This window comes from Micromesistius poutassou, assembly GCF_964030765.1.
Source record: "Micromesistius poutassou genome assembly, chromosome: 23".
In the NCBI taxonomy this organism is placed as follows: Eukaryota; Metazoa; Chordata; class Actinopteri; order Gadiformes; family Gadidae; genus Micromesistius; species Micromesistius poutassou.
In genome coordinates this window covers 8931753-8953478 of record NC_140293.1, presented here as the reverse complement: position 1 = coordinate 8953478, position 21726 = coordinate 8931753, and the positions used below count along the sequence as shown (strand labels likewise).

Sequence of the window (21726 nt, the reverse complement as noted above, 5' to 3'; positions counted from 1 at the left end):
TTGCTTAGTGTAATGCCCCATCCACCGCTTGCTTTGCATGTCCCGCAAACCAACCAGTGGAAGTCAGGGGAGGGCGAAATAGTTTCGGAAAGCACCACGCTACTGCGATGAGGTGGATTTGTTTATTGGCGTTACTATAGCGATCATGACGGTAGGCCTAATGAGCATAAAGTAAAAAGTAGATGAGACAATAAAGGGGTTAGAAACCCATATGAAGATAAGCTTTTTATTTCAGTTATCCTATTTTTGCACCGAAAATATTTGAAAACCATGAAAGTTTAAAAAGTTCAAAATAATGACCACTACACAAGCAAAGTTGTGCCGCCCCCGTGTTCGTTCCCAGCGCCCCCCTAGGTTCTACGAACGCCCCCCAGGGGGCGCTGCCGCCCCCGTTGAGAAACTCTGGTCTACATGAAGGTCAACATGAAGGTCGTGAAGGTCTACATGAAGGTCATGAAGGTCTACATGAAGGTCTACATGAAGGTCATGAAGGTCTACATGAAGGTCATGAAGGTCTACATGAAGGTCTACATGAAGGTCAACATGAAGGTCTACATGAAGGTCATGAAGGTCTACATGAAGGTCATGAAGGTCTACATGGATGTGTGGGTCAAATGCTCCCCACATTGTGGCTGCTTGTGATCAGTTCAAAATGGCGGTGACTTAACGGCCGTATATGCCCCCCTCCCTGCCAAGTAACAGATACTGTGCATATGGAACCATCCATCATTCATCCGGCCAATGGAAATGATTGGAAAGGCTCATTATGACAGGCCTGCGACAGATACTACATCTCTTTCTGCTGGCTTGAACCATGAACTTATGCTAAATGCCATAAATGTAAATGTAATGTAGACTAAATCAATACCACAAAATGACTTTGGAAACGTCCTCCACTCTGGTATAGTACAGTGCAGGACCAGGGAAGGTAGATATGTAGACCTTAGGTATGTAAGTTCAAAGGTCTTTGTGAGCAGCTCGCTCGCAATTGGTTCCCTTTGCTGACCCAAGGCATTAGCCCCACCTCCCCCCTGTAGCCCTGCTCCAGGACCTGGGTGCGTGCCCCCCCCCTCACCTGGGTGTGGCGCCCGGCCCAAGCTGATCCGGCGGCTGAAGTCGGCGGAGCGCGTGTCTGGGTACACCATGTCGTCTGTGGAGGAGGGGTCAGAGGTCATAGAGGTCAGAGGTCATACGCTTCAGAGGTCATGGTGTCCGGGTACACCATGTAGTCTGTGGGGGAGGGGTCAGAGGTCATAGAGGTCAAAGGTCAAATAGTGATAGTAGTCAATATTGACGGGTGATAAGTCCATGGCAAAGGGATCCTTTGAGTTATGATTCAACACTGAAGGTCTTCATGAAGGTCATGAAGGTCTACACGAAGGTCATGAAGGTCATGAAGGTCTACATGAAGGTCTCCATGAAGGTCTACATGAAGGTCTACATGAAGGTCATGAAGGTCTCCATGAAGGTCTACATGAAGGTCATGAAGGTCTACATGAAGGTCTACATGAAGGTCTACATGAAGGTCATGAAGGTCTACATGAAGGTCAACATGAAGGTCAACATGAAGGTCATGAAGGTCTACATGAAGGTCATGAAGGTCTACATGAAGGTCATGCTCAGAGCTTAGACTCTTTTAAAACAGGCCTGAAAACCTTTTTATTTAGAAAGGCCTTTAAATGTTAACCACATAGTGATTTTAACCCTGCTTTGTTGTTTTTATTGTAGCACTTTGAGATCGTGCCGATGAAAAGTGCATTACAAATTAAATAAATTATTATTATTATGAAGGTCATGAAGGTCTACATGAAGGTCATGAAGGTCTATGGATGTGTTGGTCAAATGCTCCCCACATTGTGGCTGCTTGTGATCAGTTCAAAATGGGGGTAACTTAACGGCCGTATATGCCCCCCTCCCTGCCAAGTAACAGATACTGTGCATATGGAACCATCCATCATTCATCCGGCCAATGGAAATGATTGGAAAGGCTCATTATGACAGGCCTGCGACAGATACTACATCTCTTTCTGCTGGCTTGAACCATGAACTTATGCTAAATGCCCTAAATGTAAATGTAATGTAGACTAAATCAATACCACAAAATGACTTTGGAAACGTCCTCCACTCTGGTATACTACAGTGCAGGACCAGGGAAGGTAGCTATGTAGACCTTAGGTATGTAAGTTCAAAGGGCTTTGTGAGCAGCTCGCTCGCAATTGGTTCCCTTTGCTGACCCAAGCCCCACCTCCCCCCTGTAGCCCTGCTCCAGGACCTGGGTGCGTGCCCCCCCCCCCTCACCTGGGTGTGGCGCCCGGCCCAAGCTGATCCGGCGGCTGAAGTCCAGCTGGACCTCGCTGCTGAAGCGGTTCTGCGGGCCGTCCCGTCGGCCCTCCAGGATCTGCTGGACCGCCGAGCTCATGTCTGCCTCGTCCAGCACCCCGCCCCCCGCCGTCACCTCATGGCCCCCCAGCACCTGGGACAGCAGGGGGGGGATTGGATGGAGCGAAAAAAAGTGGGATATTACTTATATTACAGACTCTCCTCACCACTCTATCACTCGTTCTGCTTCAGTATGGAGGTTGGAAGTACGGGACTTTTTATTGGTATTTTGTTAGCTTTCTCAAATTTCCGGCTGGAAGGAGTGAAAGCCTCTTCTCTCTTTGAGGTTGGTTTGGATTCTCCTTCAGCAGGGGAACTCTGATAAAGAGCCTCTTCATAAGGTTGACCATTTGTCGAACCCTAATCAGGCAAACAGCACGCGCACACACACACACACACACACACACACACACACACACACACACACACACACACACACACACACACACACACACCAGAGGATCAAAGGTGTGATCCTCTCAAGCACGTTTCCATTGCTTTGTTGGAGTCTGACTGCAAATATCTTTAGAGGGCATGTTCTGGAACGTCAGCGCATATGCTGCACAGCAGAGACAGGGCATGTATCAAAAAGGTATACATCTCTAAGGACACCAGCATAATCCTATGATCCATCAAACTAAAATGATATTCCTATATGTTGGGAAGAAAAGAGCAGGACAACCCATAACCAAAGAAAAGGTAGGTGAAGATGCTTCCGCTGTGATTGTGATTAAAGACAGGCCATCTCTGGTTGATTGGGATGCAGGAATTTAACACATTCAGTCTGATCTCATATCAGAAGTCCCCCGACTAATACACAACCCCTTCAAAAATACCCTTGTAAAGAAAGCCTTGTAAAGAAAGTCTGGAAAGTTAAAAAGCCAAATGTACACAAATCAGAAATTCCTGACAGTTTAGTTTGAAGTCTTGTTTAAATGACTTACAAATGTGAATGTTTTCTCTGTCTGCACGCGTGTGTATGTGTGTGTGTGTGTGTGTGTATGTGTGTGTGTGTGTGTCTGTGTGCACGCACACACATGTGTGTGTGTGGGGGACTTCTTTGATGTGTAGATCCCTTAAGCTGTCGCCTCCTTCTTCCCTCCAGGGTGGATTTCAAATGACCCCCGTCTCTCATGCCGATCGCCATGGCGATCATGTACAACCGTTGCCATGGATGATGTTTGGTAAATCCCTTCCTGTGCGTTCTGAGGGCCATGCTCTCTATGAGACCAAATGCTTTGCTGTCAAGAAGTGTCCTCAAACCGAGAGACACATCCAGTGTGGTTGGAGGAGCGGGCACAGTGGACATGGACCTGCAGGGCTGAGCCCCACATGAGGGGCATTGGGGTCTGTCTCAAGGTGGTCCGCCTTAAAGACCTCCAGGTGGTACCACGCAGAGAGGGGGTCCACCTTAAAGACCTCCAGGTGATACCACGCAGAGAGGGGGTCCACCTTAAAGACCTCCAGGTGATACCACGCAGAGAGGGGGTCAGCTAGGTTAAGGATCTCCAGGGAGTCAGGCCAAACATCTAGTCTGAAATAGCAGGGGTACCTGACAGGAGGTGGGGTTAAAGCCGTGGTCAGTACCTGACAGGAGGGGGGGTTAAAGCCGTGGTCAGTACCTGACAGGGGGGGGTCATGGCCGTGGTCAGTACCTGACAGGAGGGGCTCATAGCCGTGGTCAGTCTGAGTATCTCCAGGCGGTACCTTAAAGGAGTTCCTCCTGGAGGTGACGGAGTAGTCGGGGTCCAGGTCCAGGTCATAGTGCTGGACTGAGAGGATCCTCTTGGTCTTCCTCATCTATGCAGGGGATGGGGTGTGTGTGGGGGGATGGGGTGTGTGTGGGGGGGGGGGTGGGGGGGGGGGTCACCAGGAGAGGTAGGAGGACCACCAGACGACGGGAGGAGGGGGGCGGGTTGAGAAGAGAGGAAAGGAGAGGGAGGAGAGAAATAAGAAGACACCGCCACCAGTAGTACTAGAAGCTCAGATTAACCATATGAGGTCACATGGCCCGCAGAGGTACTACAACTCTCACACCACTAGAGGGCACTGTCTCTTTAGAAAGAAAAAGGGGGGACCGTCTAGCCATCGCATGGCCTCTGGCCTGCATCCGTTTACAGAGAGACCACAGGAAAGAAGAGACTGCAGGGAAACAATTAAAAACACCCCCGTGGAAGCGACCGCACCTTAATCAATAGTTGCACGCACCGCAGCCCTTAGAGCAGAGACCTGGTGGAACCGCCACTTGACTGAATTGAGCTGCGACTGCAATCCACAGAACAATAGCGCACCCGGGCCGGGCTTTATGAGGGACATTCCAGTGGATTCCGCAGAGGTCTTTTAACTGTAACCAGAGGGTTCCGTCTGTGCTCCTACGTCTATGATGTACGACCGCCTGGTATTTTACCCAGGATGCACCGTGGAGAACGCCGCCGTGGTTTTTGCGAACAGGTAACCTTAGTTGGGAAGTCTTTTATTTGATTGTTTTAAGGGGAAGGGCTGGGCAGATCACCGCCTCTGATGTCCCCCTCGACGTGACTGAACTCAGAGTGGGGGTCTAAGACTAAGTTGCCTTGCAGTGCAGCATGTGTTTGACAGCACGTGGTGATGGGAGCTATGGCCATATAGGGGGATAGTTATATAATCTGTTCTGTACGAACTGGTCACACTTGTTCACTGCTTTCCTCGGTTCTGTTAGGCATCAGGCCCAATTAACACACAACCCTGGAATTATGAAGAAGACATGAGAAGAGATACCTGTGTCTCGATCAATTATACTTTTAACTGATTTAACGATGAATAATTCGTTCAAATCCATAAACACAGACTGTATGAAGGTACTCAACCCAGTGGATAAGCGGCACCTCTTTGCATCGCCGGGCGTCTGAGCCGTCCAGGTTGTGGTCCTCGTAGTCCTCTGAAGCAGAACAGAACACACAGGCAGAGTTCATCAGTACAAGCGCTACACATCCACACAGCATCACATGAACCCCGAATCAACACGAGTACTTTTAAACTCGAACACACTAGGTCATCCAGTGTGGGTCACCTAGGTCTCTGTTACAGATGAGGAAAACCACTGGAGAAGCATCACTAGAGATTTAGGACCTGCGCTTTTGTTTACCGTATGTTGTGCATCAACATGGGATTTATAAGCGACTATCTGAGCCTGGGAGGTGAAGCCTGAGAACGGCAGGGTTTAACGGCCCTCAGTGCTGCTCCGGGGGATGTGTTTACGAGCTGGTTCCCTCCCTACATCACTCGCCAAAAGATCCCTCTTTAGTTTAGCCAAGGAGAGGGAGATGGGGAGGGGAGGGAGGAGAGGGAGATGGGGAGGGAGGAGAGGGAGATGGGGAGGGGAGAGAGGAGATGGGGAGGGGAGAGAGGAGAGGGAGGGAGGAGAGGGAGGAGAGGAGGGGAGAGAGGAGAGGGAGATGGGGAGGGGAGAGAGGAGAGGGAGGAGAGGGAGATGGGGAGGGGAGGGAGGAGAGGGAGATGGGGAGGGAGGAGAGGGAGGGAGGAGAGGGAGGAAATGGGGAGGGGAGAGAGGAGAGGGAGATGGGGAGGGGAGGGAGGAGAGGGAGATGGGGAGAGGGAGGGAGGAGAGGGAGATGGGGAGGGGAGAGAGGAGAGGGAGGGAGGAGAGGGAGATGGGGAGAGAGGAGAGGGAGGGAGGAGAGGGAGATGGGGAGGGAGGAGAGGGAGGGAGGAGAGGGAGATGGGGAGGGGAGAGAGGAGAAGGAGGGAGGAGAGGGAGATGGGGAGGGAGGAGAGGAGAGGGAGATGGGGAGGGAGGAGAGGGAGATGGGGAGGGGAGGGAGGAGAGGGAGATGGGGAGGGGAGAGAGGAGAGGGAGATGGGGAGGGGAGAGAGGAGAGGGAGGGAGGAGAGGGAGATGGGGAGGGAGGAGAGGGAGAGGGAAATAATAACAGAGACAGAGGAAGGCGGAGAGACAAACAGTGAGCAAGAGGGAAAGAGAGAGAGAGAGAGAGAGAGAGAGGGAGAGAGAGAGAGCGAGAGAGAGAGAGCGAGAGCGAGAGAGAGAGAGGGGAAAGGGGTCGGTCTGAGATGTGGAGACATTGGGAGCAGTCAGGGAGGTGGGATGAGTACAAATAAATCACAGTTGAAATGTCAAAATAAAGTTATTAATCATTACATGAATTGTGTTTTATATATTGATTTGTGGTTTCAGGATATTTACACAGGGGGAATCCAAAAACACACACATCGAAGACACACACACACACACACACACACACACACACACACACACTCACACTCACACCCACACATTACATTACACACTCAACAGCTGTGGGCATCAGTTCTCTTGTCTGGTAGAATCTTATCATCACACAGAATGCTGACATAGCGAAACTTTTCAGCGCACAACATCTTTCCTTCCTCCATTCTTTTTTCACACCAAAAATCAGCCGCCTGAAGTCTTCTCACTATGACTAATACTTCCTTGGCTCCTCTCTGCTCACTGCGGGCCAGTGAGTGGGCGTTGGGGTGGGGGGGGGGCTGGGGTCGGGCTCTGCCAGACTGACTCTTGCGGTGCCCATGCGTCCAATGCCTCCTGGTAGCTCCCCAAACCCACTGAAACAGCTTCCAGAGGTGGTCCACATGCAACCCATGGCGTTGGGTTCCTAATGCTGCAGCTCGGGTTATAATGATGTCAGCCTAATCCCAACCCATCTTGATTCCTCCTCATGTACGGAGAGAGGATTACTGTGGGCGTTTGAGATCAACCGAGGGCATGAGTCCAGTTCCTTTATTCAAACACATGTCAGAAGGACATTAGGAGTCTTTGAAGGGGAATCTGTCGCAGTTTAAGTCATTTATTTTGCACGGGAGCATACAAAGACCGTAGTGTTTGTCGTGTCCATTTAGGTTAAAGGAACATCTATACAGTATGGGCGGCATGGGAATAGGGAGGTAGAGCAGGTTGGCTGGAAACAGGAAGGTTGCTAGTTCGATCCCCAGCTCCTCCTAGTTGAGTGTCGAGGTGTCAAGACGCCTCACCCAAACTGCTCCTGATGAGCGGTCGTCGCCTTGCATGGCTGACTCCGCCATCGGTGTATGAATGTGTGCATGAATGTGAGCATGAATGGGTGAATGTTAGGCAATATTGTAAAGTGCTTTGAGTGGCCACTGGTTAGAAAAGCACGGTATAAATGCAGTCCATTGACCATTAACCATATAGCTATATGATAGTGTGTGAAGTTACAGTTGAAAGGACCAGTTCAAGTTAAGTTTGTCAAAAGTGGTTTGTTTAATTATTTTTCATATTGAATAGACATGCAATGCAACAACTACAGATAAATTTTGTTCAATTAAAAAGGTAGTTGTGTGACAAATTCAACTTTTGCCACACTTTTGTCACACTGTTTTTCATCTCACGCGAGAACATCTGACGGCTAGACGGAAATCTGTATCCCAATTTAGACACAAATAGGATTTGGCAGAGAACAGCTGCTGTTACTTACCGTTAACTTCCAGCATGCTGTGTGTATCGTAATCACTGGACTCTGCAAGAGAGATAGGAGTAAAGGAGATATGGATCAGAGCGATGCATCCTGGTTGCATACTGGTTTGTTTGAGGAACATACAAGATTAGATCAGACCTAATTGAGCGTTGAAGGCAAATTCATTTTGAAAGGCACGATAAACAATTTGAATTATAGAATAATAATAAAAAACAGATGTAGTAGTACGATGCCATTTAATATATTTAAAGTGTATTGGAATGCACTGTATAAACAGTACCTAATAGCATGCACAAACAGTATGATGTAAATAAAAATAAATATTGCAACAAGAAGCATTGAGATTGTGTTCAAAATACTGTATGTTGTACAGATAACGCAAAACAGAAAAATATACAATCAAATGGCTATTGGTCAAAATGAGTGGAAGTGGATGTGGTTGGTCCAGTGATATGGTGGAGATAAAGCTGCTCTTTGTGACTGGTGTGTCTAAGGAGGCTTTAAATGCGTCTTGTGCGCCAAAGAGGCAGCTGTGACAGCCAATAGGAAGCTTTTAGAGTCTGTTTGAGCCAGAGACCTACATCTGTTCTGAGTGGAGAGGATCACTCCTGCATCGCTCTGGGGGCCCAACGGACCACAACATGCAGCTTCAGGGAAATGTGTGTGTGTGTGTGTGTGTGTGTGTGTGTGTGGGTGTGTGTGTGTGTGTGTGTGTGTGTGTGTGTGTGTAAAGCGTTATGTGGGACTGCTGTGTCTGTGTGTGTGTGTGTGTGTGTGTGTGTGTGTGTGTGTGTGTGTGTGTGTGTGTGTGTGTGTGTGTGTGTGTGTAAAGGGTTATTTGGGACTGCTGTGTGAGTGTGATTCTATGTATGTGTGACTGTGTGTGCCCATTTTTGTAATCGCTATCTACGTGTGTGTTCTATGTGTATGCAGTCTGTGTGTGTGTGTGTGTGTGTGTGTCTGTGTGTGTGCCAACCAATGTTTGTGATCCTAATACATCTTGTCTGTTAGATCTCAGTATGTGTGTGTCAGTATGTGTGTGTCAGTATGTGTGTGTATGTGGAAATGAATGATCATTAGTCATGTGCTTACATGAGGATCTTTAATCAATTACTTGTTGACAGTATCCAACATGGCCGTGCATGAACATCAATCAGCCGCCACCCCCGAGCTCCATGCATCACCCAACCAGACCGAGACATTACTGCACATATAAAAGAAGCAATAACTCCATGCTTATGCATTACCTAATGTATAAAAGCCCTCCCCTCTCATAACCTCACCCTCCCATGTGGCTTCATCTCTCCAATATTGCCCTCTCTTTATGTCTTCCACATGCTCACCCCCGTTCCCCTCCCCCCCCCCCTCTTGCCCTTAGTCTCCTGCTGACTATATCCCAGATGTATCTCTCTCCCTCTGCCTCCTCTCTCTCTCTCCTCTCTCTCCCTCTGCCTCCTCTCTCTCTCTCCCTCTGCCTCCTCTCTCTCTCCTCTCTCTCCCTCTGCCTCCTCTCTCTCTCCCTCTGCCTCCTCTCTCTCTCTCCTCTCTCTCCCTCTGCCTCCTCTCTCTCTCTCTCCTCTGCCTCCTCTCTCTCTCTCCCTCTGCCTCCTCTCTCTCTCTCTCTCTCTCCCTCCTCTCTCTCTCTCCCTCTGCCCTCTCTCTCTCTCTCTCCCTCCTCTCTCTCCTCTGCCTCCCCTCTCTCTCTCTCCTCTGCCTCCTCTCTCTCTCTCCCTCTGCCTCCTCTCTCTCTCTCTCCCTCTGCCTCCTCTCTCTCTCTCTCTCTCCCTCTGGCCTCTCTCTCTCTCTCTCTCTCCCTCTCCCTCCTCTCTCTCTCTCTCCTCTGCCTCCTCTCTCTCTCTCTCCCTCTGCCTCCTCTCTCTCTCTCTCCCTCTGCCCTCTCTCTCTCTCTCTCTCTCTCCCTCTGCCTCCTCTCTCTCTCTCCCTCTGCCTACTCTCTCTCTCTCTCCCTCTGTCTCCTCTCTCTCTCAGGGCGGCATCAGCTCAGGAGGTAGAGCGGGTTGGTAACCTGAAGGTTGCTGGTTGGATCCCCGGCTCCTCCTCCTAGCTGAGTGTGGAGGTGTCCCTGAGTGAGACGCCTCACCCTGACTGCTCCTGACCCGCTGGCTGTCGCCCTGAGGGGTTGACTCCACCGTCGGTGTGTGAATGTGTGCATGAATGGGTGAATGTCAGTCAACACTGTAAAGCGCTTTCTCTCCCTCTGTCCCCTCTCCCTCTCTCTCCCTCTGACTCCTCCCCCTGTCTCCTCTGTCTCTCCTCTCTCCCTCTGTCTCATCTCTCTCTCTCTCTCTCTCCCTGTCTCCTCCCTCTGTCTCATCTCTCTCCTCTCTCCCTCTGTCTCCTCTGTCTCTCCTCTCTCCCTCTGTCTCCTCTCTCTCTCTCTCTCCCTCTGTCTCCTCCCTCTGTCTCATCTCTCTCTCTCTCTCTCTCTCTCCCTGTCTCCTCCCTCTGTCTCTTCTCTCTCTCTCTCTCTCCTTCTGTCTCCTCTCTCTCTCTCTCTCTCTCTCCCTCTGTCTCCTCTCTCTCTCCCTCTGTCTCCTCTCTCTCTCTCTCCCTCTGACTCTCTCAGTCTCTCCCCTTATCTCTCTCTCTTTCTGTTCCCTTCCCACGCCGTGCTCTCCCTTGCTCCCTCCACCTCTCGATCTCTCTCTCCCTCAGCGTACTGATGTTCTGGGAGGCCGGTGGGAGACATGTGACTGGAGGATCACGCGGCGGGCCGCAGCCAGTGTCATTACCCACAATTCTCCAGGGTGACTCAGCGCTAAACGGTACCAAGAGACCCCCTGCCCGTCTCTTTACATTTAACTAATCCCTCCATGATGTCATGGTGACCTCCAGGGTCCCTCATAAGGTCAAGGGCACACCGTTGTCTCTCAACGGCACGGTCCATAGCCCCGCTGCTGAAGAGCACGTTTTACACATGTCCTCGACATGTCCTTCCACGCTGTCACTGGGCTTCACTAAACAACCACAACAATCATTGACAACAGCCTCCTGCTCGTTCAGCCATTGTCTAATGGCACGTAAACATGTGTTGCTACCTCCCCCTCTCTCTACACGCCGTGGTCAAATCAGGACAGGATGAGACGCTGGAGCCTGACTCACTGCCAGGTCTCATGTCCCAGCCCTGGTGTCTCCTCCTCCTCCACATGCTGCTGAGAGCCGTCAGAGAGCAGAATGAATCCCCTCTTGTCGGATTTGGCTAGCCTGGTCCTGGGGAGGGCTGTCAGCAGCGGAGGAGGTGGGAGAGGGGAATGCTCTCTGCTAAGGAATGTGGAACAACGGAAAACTGCTGATAATCTTCCCTATGTAAAGACCATGTGTGTTTGGTCCCTCCCTGTGTGACGCCTGTGCTTGGTGTGTGAGGCCCGTGTTTTGAGATGTGTCCCTTCCTTATGCTTTGAAGCACATTCTCTGTTTGGATGCATTGATAACAGTTTCCGTGCCCGGGGTGCACATGCTATGCAGGTGTTTTTGGGATTGTTCAGTTTTGCCAAAAATGAGTCTGGAAGTTATATTTTCCAAGGCAGACCTGCTAGATCGTCTCTATCAAGACTGTAGTTAGTGGGGTGGCTCAGAGCGTAATCTCCAGCATACCCCCCACCCCCCCCCCCCCCCCCCCCCCCTTCCTCGTGAAAGACTCAGTGCAGCTGACTGTGATGAAGGCTGTCTGGAGACAATGGTCCTGATCTAATCCATAACATCTGACCCCCCCCCCCTCCCCCGTGTTTCAACCCTGAGACGTTGAGGATTACTCTGAGAACACTTCCTGTTTTACATTCATCAGAGTATGCTCACATGCACACAGTTAGGTGTAGGTGTAGGTCTAGGTGGATGTGGCTGAGGGGCCCGGACAGGACACGGCTCTGGTCCAATCAGATGACAAGGAGGAGCTGCCTGTACTGATCTGTGGCATCTGGCTGGATGTTCTCATTGTGTGATGTCACTAAAGGGCCCTTAAAGGATGTTGCTCAAGGACGTGTCATGACAGTTTGACAATGTCTTTGGTCATCTTTTGGCCTTATTTACTATTTATATGGTACTATTAGTATTTTCTTTGCAAACGCGAAGACAAAGAAACTTACAGTGAATATTACGAAACACATTTTGTCGTAATACTTGAGACGTGAGAGTCAAACTTTCTTCATTTACTTGGCTCTATTGCACTCCAATTCGTTCTCCAAATGGCTCCATCCAAGTGGTTCAGAACAAAACACATTAAAAAACCGAAGAAAACAACTTGGTCTTCCAGACGAGCAGATGTAGCCGCTCAGCCTCACGGTATAACCGCCATGGAGAACGCCGCGGCCAGGAAACAACGGTACCAACAGCAGCCGGGGGCCTCACCTCTGGGCTCGCTCGGTGAACAGGGCTCCCCGCTCAGCCTCTTGAAGAGCGAGCGCATCACCTTGGCACTGCCGAAGCGCTTGAAGCGCGCCCGCACGTTCCCGTGGTACCACTCCAACGTGCCAATCTTGAGCACCCTGCGGAGACAGACACATCAACCACAATTAGTCACCGCATCGGATCCGAAAGAACGGATATAACCACACCAATGGAACGACATAATGGCTCACAGCACGGACATCTGGCGTGTGGATACAGCCAATACGTGTCCGACGTCGGAGTGAATGGATGAGGGAATTTATAGTTTTCATCGGGGGATGTTGCATCGTTTTAGGGAAGCCCGCCTGGAGGGCAGAACAAGGCTTTGTTCCGCTCCCCACAGCCAGCTCTCATTACCAGATTAGTTTAGCCCAAAAATAATCAGACTCAAAAGATTCTGAGGCTTTCTCATGACTGTAACAGAATAGAATGCTTGCCTCCAATATAAGTCAATAATATAAGAACAAGTGAATTATAACAAATTATCAAAATAACTTAAATACAATATATATGAGGTATGTATATGACTTGATAGGCTGCCATGTCTACCCTGGCTGTAACCTATCTTGCGTCTTACCTACTCTGGGTCTCACCTGGCCTGGGTATTACCTAGTCTGGGTCTTACCTGACCTCAGTCTTACCCAGTCTGGGTCTTACCTGACCTCAGTCTTACCCAGTCTGGGTCTTAACTGACCTAAGTCTTACCCAGACTGGGTCTTACCTGACCTCAGTCTTACCCAGTCTGGGTCTTAGCTGGTCTGGGTCTTCCCTGCCCATGTCTTACCTGTCTTGAGTCTATCTATGCTGGCTCTTACCTGGCCTGTGTCTTACCTGTCTTGAGTCTATCTATGCTGGCTCTTACCTGGCCTGTGTCTTACCTGTCTTGAGTCTATCTATGCTGGCTCTTACCTGGCCATGCGGCAGGGGTCACACACCCAGCCCAGCTCCTTCTTGTTGTAGCGGCTGCATGCCTTGCAGGTGAAGAGCTGGCAGTCAAGACACTGCCGCTTGCTGTTGACCAGGAACTTGAATGGTTGGAGGCAGCGGATGCAGTGAGACTCCGACAGACTGCTCTGCTTGCCCAGGAGCTCGATCTTACTGTCTTCCTTCTCAATCTTAGTCTTCAGGTCACTGGTGTGGAAAACAAAAAAACAATGATGCCGGTCTTTTCTATTGATGTGGCCCATTTCAATTCAAATGTGTTGCTTTAGTGTTAACCAAGGTGCTGCACAATTGAAAAAGCAAAATGATACCAATACATCCACACAGAGCCGTACAAGAGCGGGCCTAGAGAGTGTTGTTTATGGGCAGGTTAAAGCGCTTCTTCCAGATGGGAGAGACAGGAGGCCAACATTGCTTGCCATGATACAAAGCAGCGAAACCCTGCTGATGCGCTTCCAGTTCTCCATGATGTTTACCTTTATCATCACCTCTCTGCCAATGACCTCAATGGAATTGAGTCGATATGACCTGTTGCTCAGCACCATAGTAGTGGCTAGCAAATTGTAGCAAATACTGCAATTAACAATAGCAGAGATAGGTGGAATGTCTCAGTAAATCTGTTCTCTGGTCCAGGTTTTCATAGAGAAGAATGCTCACTTGATGGCCAGATGTTGTGATACATGTTTCAGGCACTCGGCTTGTCCTTTGCATGTCAAAGTCATTCTTTGACATACATAGGACCCAAGGTACCTGAAGTCACTGACCTCTTTGTGTGCTATTATTGGAACATATTGGCAGGGAATCGGAGTTTGATTTCCAATGCCTCAAGGCTCTCATCCAGACCAGCTTTGCTTTAAACCAGGAGATATCAGTTTGAGTCCTCCTGTCCCATGGTAAAATGTGAGGCTTCATGGTCATCCATGATGTGTTAAAGAGACACAGAGGCCTCGCTCAAGGCTTCCTACAAGCGATCACATACATTAAACTAAAACAACACACAGCCCCTTCCAGCAAACCTCTCTTCAATTTCCCCTCTAGCCTCTGGGCTAGAGAGGACACAACATAAACCAGCGCAGGTGAACAAGTCCATTATTTTGCAGCAGTCTGTAATCAAAAAACAGCAATGACAACAGCCCTGAAGGGAAAAGGGAAAGGATCCATACGAATATCTTTCACTTGGAGTTACTGCTTTCCGGAAGACTGACCATATGTTAGCTATCAGTTGAATGGAAAAACAACATGATTTCATGGCAAAACATGAAAGAGCAGGAAAAAGGGACTGGAGGGGAGGGAGGTACTCTGAGGTCGTTGGAGGTGAAAATAAGTGTTATTATCTGACTGTGGTTTCACAAGCTGCAGACCTTTAGCCTGTGAGATTACACTGCAGCTTTTTACACTGCATTACACACAATCAGAGCAGGCTTTGCTAGTTATCATGATTACTTTAAATGGTTAGACTGTATCAGACACAGCACGACTTAACAACTAAGATTTATTACAGGGAGAGACATGATGTCAGAGCGCTGATGCTAATTGATTAACAAGCATGGACAACACTGTAAACATCCATGGCTAATTGCAGGCCATTACTGACATACATAATCTAGGTAGAAAATGACACAGCAATGAAAGATATCTAAAGAAAAAAAGTGGTGTGAGGCACAATGGGCAGACATGATTCAGCAGTGAAAATAAATCCTTTTACTATTGTCTTGCAAATAGCACTTTACTTGTAGCTTTATGTGCTTTGATCTCATAATCTACTCCACGTTTCCTCACGTCAGCTACCTTTCTGTTCAGTTCTCGGCCTGCTTTTTTTCTCCTGTGTGTTATGTGTTTCAAACAAACAGATTCCCTATTATATCTCTATCTATATTATGTAATAACAGGATGTAACAGGAGGACCCCTGGAGCATTTCAAACTGACATTATTCATGATTGCTTTAGAAATCAATAATTTCATAATTTCCTGACCCAGACTTGAACCTGTGGTGTCTCCTGGTGAGCTAGTGGGTTACAACCATAGACATAGTGATTTATCTAGAGCCAAGTCAGGGTCTCCATGTATGGTGGTCTGTTTCTGGTCTCCATTCACAGAATTAGATATATCTCTCATTTCCCTGCTTTTCAATTTCATCATGCATCATCACTTTAAACGATGTGTGTCTCTACTGTTTCCACCTTGTTAGTGATGGTCTTATATAATGACATATTGCTCACATTGTCACCACCACTATATTTATTCTCCAATGTGTTGAATGATGTGATTTGTCTTTCATAATGATTGGTACAAACCATTAGAAACTATCAACCACAATGATTTGATAAGGAAAAGGGGAAAGACAGAGGAACAAGATATCTTTAAACTGGCTGACACAGCTGTTCAACTGTTAGAACAGCAGTTACAGTTGACAAAGATTCAATGACAGACATACTAGGGAACCAGACAGGCTGCAGACTGGAGACAGTAGGCTAGCATTATGAAAGCTGCCCAATGATCCCTGGCTCTAAGACAGTTTGACCACAGATATTCTGCAGCCACTTGGTTGAATATGTGTAGGGAATTTTGTGTATAGGGAAATGAGAGTCAATGGGGATTTTTCATAAAATCAACGTTAGACAAGGTAATCATTCATTGATTGTTGCCATCATGGTCATATCCTGACGATGGATAAGAACACATAACTTTTATGCCATTGTATTCATTGAATCTTGAAATCATTTGCCATTCGTGAGACTACTGCTGCCAATGCATGAGCACTGCCAGACTTCCTCCAAATGGGGAGAGAGTGTCCGTTCCCAGAGTCCATGTTCCCAGGGCCCTTCGCTCAATATCTGGTTCACAACTTAACCCTTCCATTATGGTCAGGTACTACAACTACAAAATAAATTAACTTGGCGGCAAAGACAAACTTAAGTCATGATCTCATGTTTGGGTTAATTTGGTTAGATTTTTATTTTTATTTATTTTTTCATCAGTTACGTGACAGATGTGAATTGTGAGGGTTAGATTCAAAACCATAAGGAAGCATTGAGCTATGTTCTTTGTTATTCCATTTGATTCGTTCCCTCAAGTGTAGCCTACTGCATTGAGAGCTGCAAGACAGTGCTGGGGAACAAGCAACCCTTTTCCCCACCACAGCCCAGCTCATATCCAGCCAACACAGAGCACCTCTCCAGGTTCACTGTGTGCTTATAGAACTAGGGGAGATAACCCTGGGAACATACCACTCTTAATCATCTCCCCAATACGGGAGAGACTGGGAACACAGGAGACTGGGAATACAGGAGACTGGGAATACAGGAGACTGGGAATACTGGAGACTGGGAATACAGGAGACTGGGAATACAGGAGACAGGGAATACTGGAGACTGGAGACATAGGGGACAACTGGGAACATAGGAGACTGGGGACATAGGAGACTGGGAACATACTGGGAACATAGGAGAGGTGCTGTCCAATTTGTCTGATCACTTTTAAAATAAGAAATATGTACATTTGATGCAAAATATATGTCTGCTTTATCTAAATGAAAACTGTGAAATGATTTCGGAGGACTACCACTGCTTCCAGCTGCTTGTCAGGTCTGAAGCCTCATTTCTAGAGCTATACTGCTCGAATTAGGTAATATCACACTCATCATCTGTGTATTGGCAAGCAATTGTGTATTCAGAGTAACCAGTAGATTGCGTTATTTGCGACTGTGAATAGCCCGTACACAGCTGAAATAGAGTATTATGATAGTATTGAGGTCGATTCACCCCCATGCGTTTCTACACTGTCTAACAATACTGCGCCCGGTGCCCAAGTGTGGTATTGCATTGTATTGTTCTCGTTTCATTCCAGTCAGAGGGAGTGCTATAGGTCTCCCTTTATGAAAGCTCTGGTTGAACCTTTCTCTTGTGACGGTAAACTTAAGTCCTCTGTTTTTTTTATATCCATTTAAGCAAAGGAACTTGATTTTGCATTTAAGAGGTCCTATTGAATGAAAACCTAATGTGTTTAGGTTGGCCATGATTAACTCTTTCTTATATCCATAGTTTGGTTGAATTAATGAGATATGCAAATATATAGGAGCTATTCAAACCTAGCTAAACAAAGCATAGTATACAGCATGGTTCATTTAAGGTTCAAACAGAGCACTATTGTTTTGCTACTTTTTTTTGCTAAATTTACAAGTTGCAAATATTGCAGTAATTTAGAATAAAAATATTAAAAAAACTAATGTCAAGCAAGAATTGTTAAATACATTCAATAAATGTGTCTTAAATGAGGCTATATTTACTATATCTATTCTCCTCTCTGCACTAGTATGTATGGTCACAGACAGTTTGTGCACAAATATGAACCTTCAGTGGAACATTTTGAATTATAACAAATAATACGATGATGCTAAAAAGACAGACATGTGCTAACCATATGCTCAAGCAACCAAGCCAGCAAGAAGCAAGCTGGCTCAAAACCTTTGGAAGCTCAAAGTTTTGATTTGTTTTGTTTGTGTCGCTGTTCTGTGCACAGCACTTATCTACCCCATAAAACAAGAATTTAATTTCATTTCCATGAGGAAAACGTTAGCACAGTTCAGTGTTATGTCATCTCAAAGAAACAGTAGGCTTTTAAAGATAATGATCCAAACACTTGGAGGAGTTGACCTGGAGTGAACCGTCTTCTTCTTCTATATAACTTCTATATAAGGAAGGAGAAAACAAGGGCCCAGAATATGTGTTTTTTTTATGAGCTTGCATATCTGTGATTCCACAGATGTGTTTAGGCACGGCATTTGCAAACGGTAACCACAGGAGCGCTGGAGTTCACCTATTTTTAGATCCTGGAAGCCGCCCAAGACAGACACTGGTCTGAGGAGGAGAGAATGGACAACCACCCGACGAAGAGCAAGAAGCCATAGTGGTCTCAAGTATAAAAGAAGAAACTCCCTTGTTTCACAGGAAACATTGCTTTTTTGATTGCTTGAGCAATGATGTGTATAAATATATTTTTCCAATGGAAATTTGATTGTTACTTGTCATTCTGGATGAAAGATTCTGCTTAAATGAATAATTGTTATTTGAAAGAAATGGTGGCAGAGAGGAAGAGGGAAAATGGACAAACTGCCAATCCGTCCACTTCTGCCACCTAGCGGGGGACAGTGTCTCTCTTCCTATGTCCTCCATTAATCTCCCGCGCTGTACACACACCGGCAATATTCATCAGCACACAGTATTTCATTCTCCAGGCAATCATCACTAGATGGTTGTTTTAAATGTCAATCACTGTCAGTACATCGTCCTTGGCCCTTCCTGGTGTCTACATTGTTTAGTCATTGTGTTCCGTCACTCGCCCTAACAAACTCCTCCCTGTGTTGAGTCTGCCGACCCTCCTGTTGCCCAACCCTTGCCTGACGACTACCCGCCTGAAGCTCCTCTCCCTGTTCCCTGCCTTTGCTTATTTGTTGCCCTCACTAAAGACCCTTATCATTTACTCTGTTTCAGTGTCTCTCTGTTTCGAGCATTTAGGTCCACTCACTCTACTTCCCCATAACACACAATGGCTCTTTCCATTTTAGGTCTCATTTGACTCGATTCTCTGCTAAAAATCGAACCATTTTGATACTAACCAATGATACTACAAAAACACTTACACAGTTAAAGTCCAAGTGACTCATCAAAATGCTTCACAGCCACATAATTACCCAGGCTCTGGATGCTTTCCGTCTTGCGCCCTTTCACATGCATGGCATAACAATGCCTGAAAAGATGGGCCAAGACGGTCAAAAATATTTGGCATACAAAATGCCCAGACATTGTACCATTTTATAGATGTAGAGCACAAAATGAAAGCAGACACCATGTATAGCAGAGAGTCTTATTGTTTACCACAGTGTAAATCCCTCTACCTGATCGTTTAGTGGTCTCAGCGTTCTTCTAATATCTAATCAGATTCAGTCCTCCATGAAGCAGGAAGACTGAGAATATACTTGGGATGGGACTGTGGCAAAATAAACAAACAATCAACCATTGAATTGACATTGGCATTCAAGTTTACAACATGGCTGAAAAGCCTACACAGAATTTCTTAGCAGGAATCATTCTTGTGGATAAACACCGGAGCGCAAATATTTATCACCATGTCTGTGTTTGCACTTCAATTCAACCATCGATAGTCATCTGCAACCAAACCCTTTCTCAAGGAAAAAATGTGGCAAACATGACTCTTGATGGAGGTGCTGTTAGCCACTGAAATAATCTACCAGCAACTAGCAACCAGGACTAAATATGTGCCTTTACTCCTGCCATCTGTCTATTGGACCAAATCTCATAGCGCAACCATTCATCAAGGTGCACATTAGCTGGCACAAGTCAAGATAAAACTATTTGCTGCTGTCATTGAGTTTAGCCCTGCCTCTACTCAGAGGTGTGGAACCAGAGACACTTTTCTCTTTGCCCATGGTGCATACTAAATAAATATTACCACCCAGCTTAGGTAAGTATTTGTTGTGATTAATGTCTGTGGGGAGGCAATGTATAGGCAATGTATAGTGGAAAACAAGACCCTCTCGTTATCGAATGAAAAAATAACCTGTTGAATTGAATATGAACAGGGAGAAAGCACTTATAGATTGGCAATATAAAGCAATACATGCTGATACAATAGGTGAGTTGTCAGCAGTGCCTTGTATAAAGTCATCTTTATTTGTGTTCAACGGAGTGAAATGGTGTTTCTGTTCGATCAATGTCTAGATTAAAGAAGGTCAAATGATGCTGTATCTTTTCTGATCTTTTCAACGTGATATCCAACCTAAACGACAGAATAGGTTGTTTGTCAATATGACTGAAAACCACAGTTGAAAATTAGCGTTTGCTGGAAGGAACAGCACTACTTCACGTATTTCAAAGTTATGTCTGTCAAAATAAAATGTAACACATTCATTGTATTCTCAGTGGAAACAACATTTTAAGTTTGTTTTTGGAAATAAACGTTTTTATTGAAAGATCATCAGCTACGAACAACTACTTATAACATAATAGCTCAGATGACTACACAACGCAGACATGGATTCAAACTGCCAACATGCAAGCTGAACAAAGATTAGGAAAATTAAAAGGCACATTTCTTGCTAGAAATGTCCAAATGCATTTTAATGCAGAAACTATCTTGTATCATTTTCCACAGAGAAAAAAATGAATTTCCTCCATTATGTTTTGGAAGGAATAACAATGACATACGTGACGTATTGTTGTTCCTTCGACCAGTTGGTAGGGAGTGCTGTACAAGCAAACCCTGGTATGGGTCATGTTGGGTCTTATAGGCAGACAACCCATTTTGTTGTTTATGTTCCAGAACAGGCGGGATGGTTTTTATTGTGGGGGAGGACAACATATTTTACAAAACAAATTGTACTATCAGCAGATCAACATGAATTGGTCAATCACCCGCCTTCACGGTCCCAGAGTTCAGGGGAGATCTTGTGATGGTGGGCTGAGCATGCCATGTGAGTCATCTGGTTGGAGCTGCGTCTGACACAGGATCTTACAGACCATGTGTAATGAATCAGTGACCTCACACAGGCCCACATGAAATAATTAAAGTCCCTCCAGGTGAGAAGCTCCAACAAAAGCTTTGTCTACCTTTTAATTGAAGGAGATGATTAGATTGAGTGTGATACCTATGTATATTTTCAGTTACTGTTCTGTTCTACTGGAGGTCTAGGTTCTGGTGATCCAGTTTTCTATTCACTTCCTATTTCAGGGTAAATTGAGTTTAAGAAAAAAAAATGTAACTCCTTTCTTACAAGCTTGTCACACCCTGTAGTTCTTCAATGACACAAAAAGTCCTTAGCATATTAGAACTGTTGAGAAACAGGATTATTTAACCTGCATAACCTAGCTCAGAGAAATCATTAATCAATTAACTGTAACTACTATACTCTGATATGCCTTCTTTCAGACTGAGATATCAGTCTTCAGTCAGACTGAGACATCCGAATAGAAGCGTCTTTGAGAGACTGGAGCTTCAGCTGTCTCAGCAGCAGCAGCAGGGCGTTGCTCTGGGGTATTTGGGAGAAGCTTCATCTCTAATTCCCCTCCCAAAAAAAGGGAAGAGGTCTGAACTCACCCAAGCCGGTCCTCCTCCTTCTTCCTCAGGTCGAAGTCCCGCTGGACCACGTCCCAAACGTGCTTGGCCTCCTCGTCCGTGAGCTTGGAGAGGTCCAGCTTCTTGCCTGGGGCGCTGCCAGGCATCATGGTGGAGGGGCGGGCGGCGCTGGGCTGCCGGTCGGGTCTGGAGCCGGGGGAGAATCAGAGTGTTCAGCCAGACTACATAACCCTGATGACCCGAAGGAAGGAAGGCTTCCACACTCATTCAGGGTAAAGAGGACCCATATAGAATATAAATATGATATATAAATATAAAGACAGTGGATTAAAAGAAGTTCAAACTTGTTTCCAAAAAGGTCCAAGAGGAAACTAAAACAAGAAGTTTGTTGATGGATTTAATAAAGTTAGAATTGTACTT

General features: G+C 46.7%; 1 protein-coding gene across 1 annotated transcript in view; it reads right to left on the bottom strand.

The window, feature by feature from the left end:
* Window positions 1-21455, bottom strand: part of mlphb (melanophilin b) — a gene marked incomplete at both ends in the record, with an annotated part of 38548 nt that extends 17093 nt beyond the window's left edge. Inside the window, 6 exons of the mRNA XM_084487552.1 lie at window positions 2299-2473; window positions 4087-4179; window positions 5244-5296; window positions 12234-12370; window positions 13182-13403; window positions 21328-21455. Of these exons, the coding sequence (XP_084343678.1) occupies window positions 2299-2473; window positions 4087-4179; window positions 5244-5296; window positions 12234-12370; window positions 13182-13403; window positions 21328-21455 (808 nt within the window). The remainder of the gene's footprint in view (window positions 1-2298; window positions 2474-4086; window positions 4180-5243; window positions 5297-12233; window positions 12371-13181; window positions 13404-21327) is intronic.
* Window positions 21456-21726: the final 271 nt, after the last annotated feature.